Raw genomic sequence first — 3,513 nt, forward strand, 5'->3', positions numbered from 1 at the left:
TCTGAACTTAAAAAAGTCTCGTTTATTTTGCGAATTTAAATTTTTAATTTGAGTTAAAATATGATATTTTTTAAGAGTTTTTTATTATAACAGAAAATTTTAATGTGACATTTTTTAAGAATTTTTTACTATAAAAACTTAAAACTGAAAACTTAAATCGGTAAAATAAACGAGACCATTTGAGACCTCAACACCCGGGATCATTGTAAAATTATTACCTATTAATAATTATGATTAATTACAAAAATTTCTCTCAAACTATGATCTTCATAACATTTTATCTTTTAAATTTTAAAATATAACATATAATTCCTCTTGAACATTAAACCGTTAATAAATTAACTCTCTCCATTAGTGGCAAAGAGGGTAAATTTCGTGAGACTCTACTTGAGAAATGGATTGATTATTCAGGGCATTCTGTCATTGTCGTAGGGCCTTCACTTTCATTACAGCGATGTGGATTGCCTCGCAAAATAGCAATAGAACTTCTCCAGACTTTTGTAATCCGTGGTTTGATTCGATTGACTAATTGTAGGGTATTTTTGAGATTCTCTCTTGCTTTAATTCTATCTTTAATTTAAAACCTATTTAAAGGATTTATATTTTGAGGAAGCTTTAAATAAAAACTAACTGAAACACAATTTTTTTTAAAAACAAGTAATACTAATCAAAGAGATAAAAAAGTTCATGAGTTTTTTTTTTTTAGAATCATAAAATAAAATTTTTAAGAAGCTCAATTCAAAAAAGTGTTCATCTCAACGATTTAAAAAAAAAAAATGTTATCACAAAAAATAACAATAAGAAAAAGTTCAGAAATTTAAAAAACGAAAGGAACACCATGGGTATTTGCATCCAAATCCCTATGTCTGACCCCAAACCCAAAGCATCTACAATAATCCATATTAGGGCTGCGGCTGCCGGAATGCGCTTGCACTGTGTCTTTGTGTCCTCTAAACCTAATCTATGGAGATATGTCTTTGCATAACCTTTCTAAAAATGAGGCCACAAATCCCTTGCTCAGATTCAATTTATTCGAACAATAACAATGGTAGATGCTTAGAAATCTCCTTTCTAATTGATGAAGCTGCAAAACACATGGGCGATCTGATATATGTGGATCATTATTAGAATCGATTAATGAGAGGTTTGGTTCATAAATTTAGAACTATGATTTATGATTTTAATTTTTTATGAGAGACAAACACTGTAAAGAACCAAGAATCATGATTCAGAACTAGTGACGAACCCTTAAAACTAACATCTCATGAGTGATTTTCATGATTTCGGTGGAAGTGGGATCTGGGAAGAAGAGCCGGTTACAAGAGTAGGAGATAGGTGACATCGAGAAGCGTAACAACCAAGAAGAAGAAACATGAATAAAGGACACAATAGAAACTTAATTTCTTTGTATTGGATAATTTTATTCGATATCTTAATACGACTAATATTCTCTTATATAAGATGAGAGATTCATAAAATATTTGAATACATTAAACTTAATAAATACTAACACGCCAATCAAATAATTGACTCCTAAATTAATGTGATAATCTCATATTTCCACAATTTTGCAATTACTCATATCCATCATAGATATTTCCCAATTCTAATTTATTTTTTAATATGTGATTATTAGCGGAGGTGGAGGGGAGGCTCGCAGCATCATTTGGGGAGGGAAGGGGGCTATACGCCGACACGGTGGCAGGGGCTAGCAGGAACAAATTGTTGGAGTGTTTTCGGGGGAGAGGAAGAAGATGAAGTATTTTCTTTTCTTTTTATTTTGTCATATTAAAAGTAAATTAGGATTTATTTAAAAAATATACATATATATATGTAAATTGTAATTGATGGGTAAAAGAATAATTTTGCACTGAATTGCTTAACATCCACTATTGTGTCTTTGACATGTGTCAATTATGTCAATTTAACTGGCGAAAGGAGTTAATTTGTTAACAGCTTAAAGTTTAAAAAGAATAGATGTTACATTTTAAAAATTAGGAGATAAAATGATGCATAGGTCATATTTCAAGAGGAATTTTTGTAATTAATCTTAGTACTTTTATATATGCTTTTCATATTTTTTTTTAAATGTTTAAATTTTACTTCATTCCATTAACTCTCATTTTCCATTATGTTAGTGAAAAGATATTCATAATAATAATAAAAAAACATTCATTAATCTATGATCGTTTGGGCGACATTCATTTTCTAAATGGTTGTATTATAAAAAAAAAAATGAAATAGGAAGATTTTTTAATGCGTTATGTTAGCAAAGAAAACAAAAAAGAAATATGATAATCATACTATATAAAAGAGCTTCATTTTTTCTCAAAAAAAAAAAAAAGTACTTCATTTAAGAAGTCAAGAAAAAAAATATGGTTTTGCCTTCAAATTGTTAATGCTCTCTCTTTATAAATGATTAGACATTAGTCTAGACAAAAAAGCTTCTTATTGAATGATTGACAATGTAATTGCTAACTTTCTAAACTTGCATTCAAAATCAAATTTTGGTCACGTTAACCTACGTGTTGCCACTTTTGTCGTTTTATTACTCGTTGAGTCACATAATTCACATTTATTTATACAAATTTTAGTACCATTGTCGGAAAATCTTCTCTTTAAAGATTATGTTTTCACTCATTGTCTTCCTATTTTCAGAAATTTGCATTTTTATAAGCTGCTTATATCACAACTACATCACCCAACTAGTAGGGACAACAATTACACTTATGAGAGGATGGAAGTGAAACAATTGTGATATTTGAAACTAGTACAAGAAATAAAGCCGCAAGTAGATGTGATAATACAAACTTATAAAGAATCCGCCAGAAAGGACCTACATAGTCCCATCATGGCGTTAATCGGGTACAAAAATTGTTGAAGCTTGCGTCGTCAAAAGATCCACCATCTACGTTGTCGAGTCCTCTGCAAAACTTTACAAGTGTGAGGCATAGAAGGATTTGCAACAATTCAAACAACGTAAACACTTTGGATGCACTTCAGCAGTTTGTGCTAGGACTCGTTAATGATGGTCTTAAGTAGTTAGTTTAATAATAGAAGTTGTTATAGTGTAGTAATAAAAGTCAGCAGTTTGTTAGAGGGGGTATTAGTATTACTAGCTGTCAGCAGTTTGTTAGAGGGGTATTAGTAATATAAAAAAGAAGTACTAGCATTTGGGGGGATTAGGGGATTGATTAGAGTAAACTGGAGAAACCCTTGGGAGAGCTAGCAGACTTCTCGAAAGTCTGCAAATCTATCTTGTAATCGAGTCTAGTTCTTGTTTTCAATAATAATCTTTCCTTGGTTCTTATCAAGTGGTATCAGAGCACTTTCTTGGGCGAGATTCGGAGAAGATGGAGGGAACATATAGACGTTGGCAGCAATTAGAGAAGCCAATGTTTTCCGGAGAAGATCCGGATGGGTGAATAGCAAGAGTAGAAGAATATTTCTTGAAAAATCGATTTTCATAGCAAAAAAAAGTTCATTGGGGAGTTCATGGAAGGTAAAGCTCTT

The 3,513-nt window shown here is 31.0% G+C and overlaps 1 protein-coding gene across 1 annotated transcript in view; it reads right to left on the bottom strand.

The window, feature by feature from the left end:
- Positions 1-2,534: 2,534 nt before the first annotated feature.
- The window catches only part of LOC21394581, a 9,391-nt gene continuing 8,412 nt past the window's right edge, over positions 2,535-3,513 (bottom strand). The window contains exon 12 of the mRNA XM_024162167.1: positions 2,535-2,925. Coding sequence (XP_024017935.1) covers positions 2,893-2,925 — 33 coding nt within the window. The 3' untranslated portion in view covers positions 2,535-2,892. The remainder of the gene's footprint in view (positions 2,926-3,513) is intronic.

This window comes from Morus notabilis, unplaced genomic scaffold (genome assembly GCF_000414095.1).
Source record: "Morus notabilis unplaced genomic scaffold, ASM41409v2 Scaffold466, whole genome shotgun sequence".
Taxonomy (NCBI): Eukaryota; Viridiplantae; Streptophyta; class Magnoliopsida; order Rosales; family Moraceae; genus Morus; species Morus notabilis.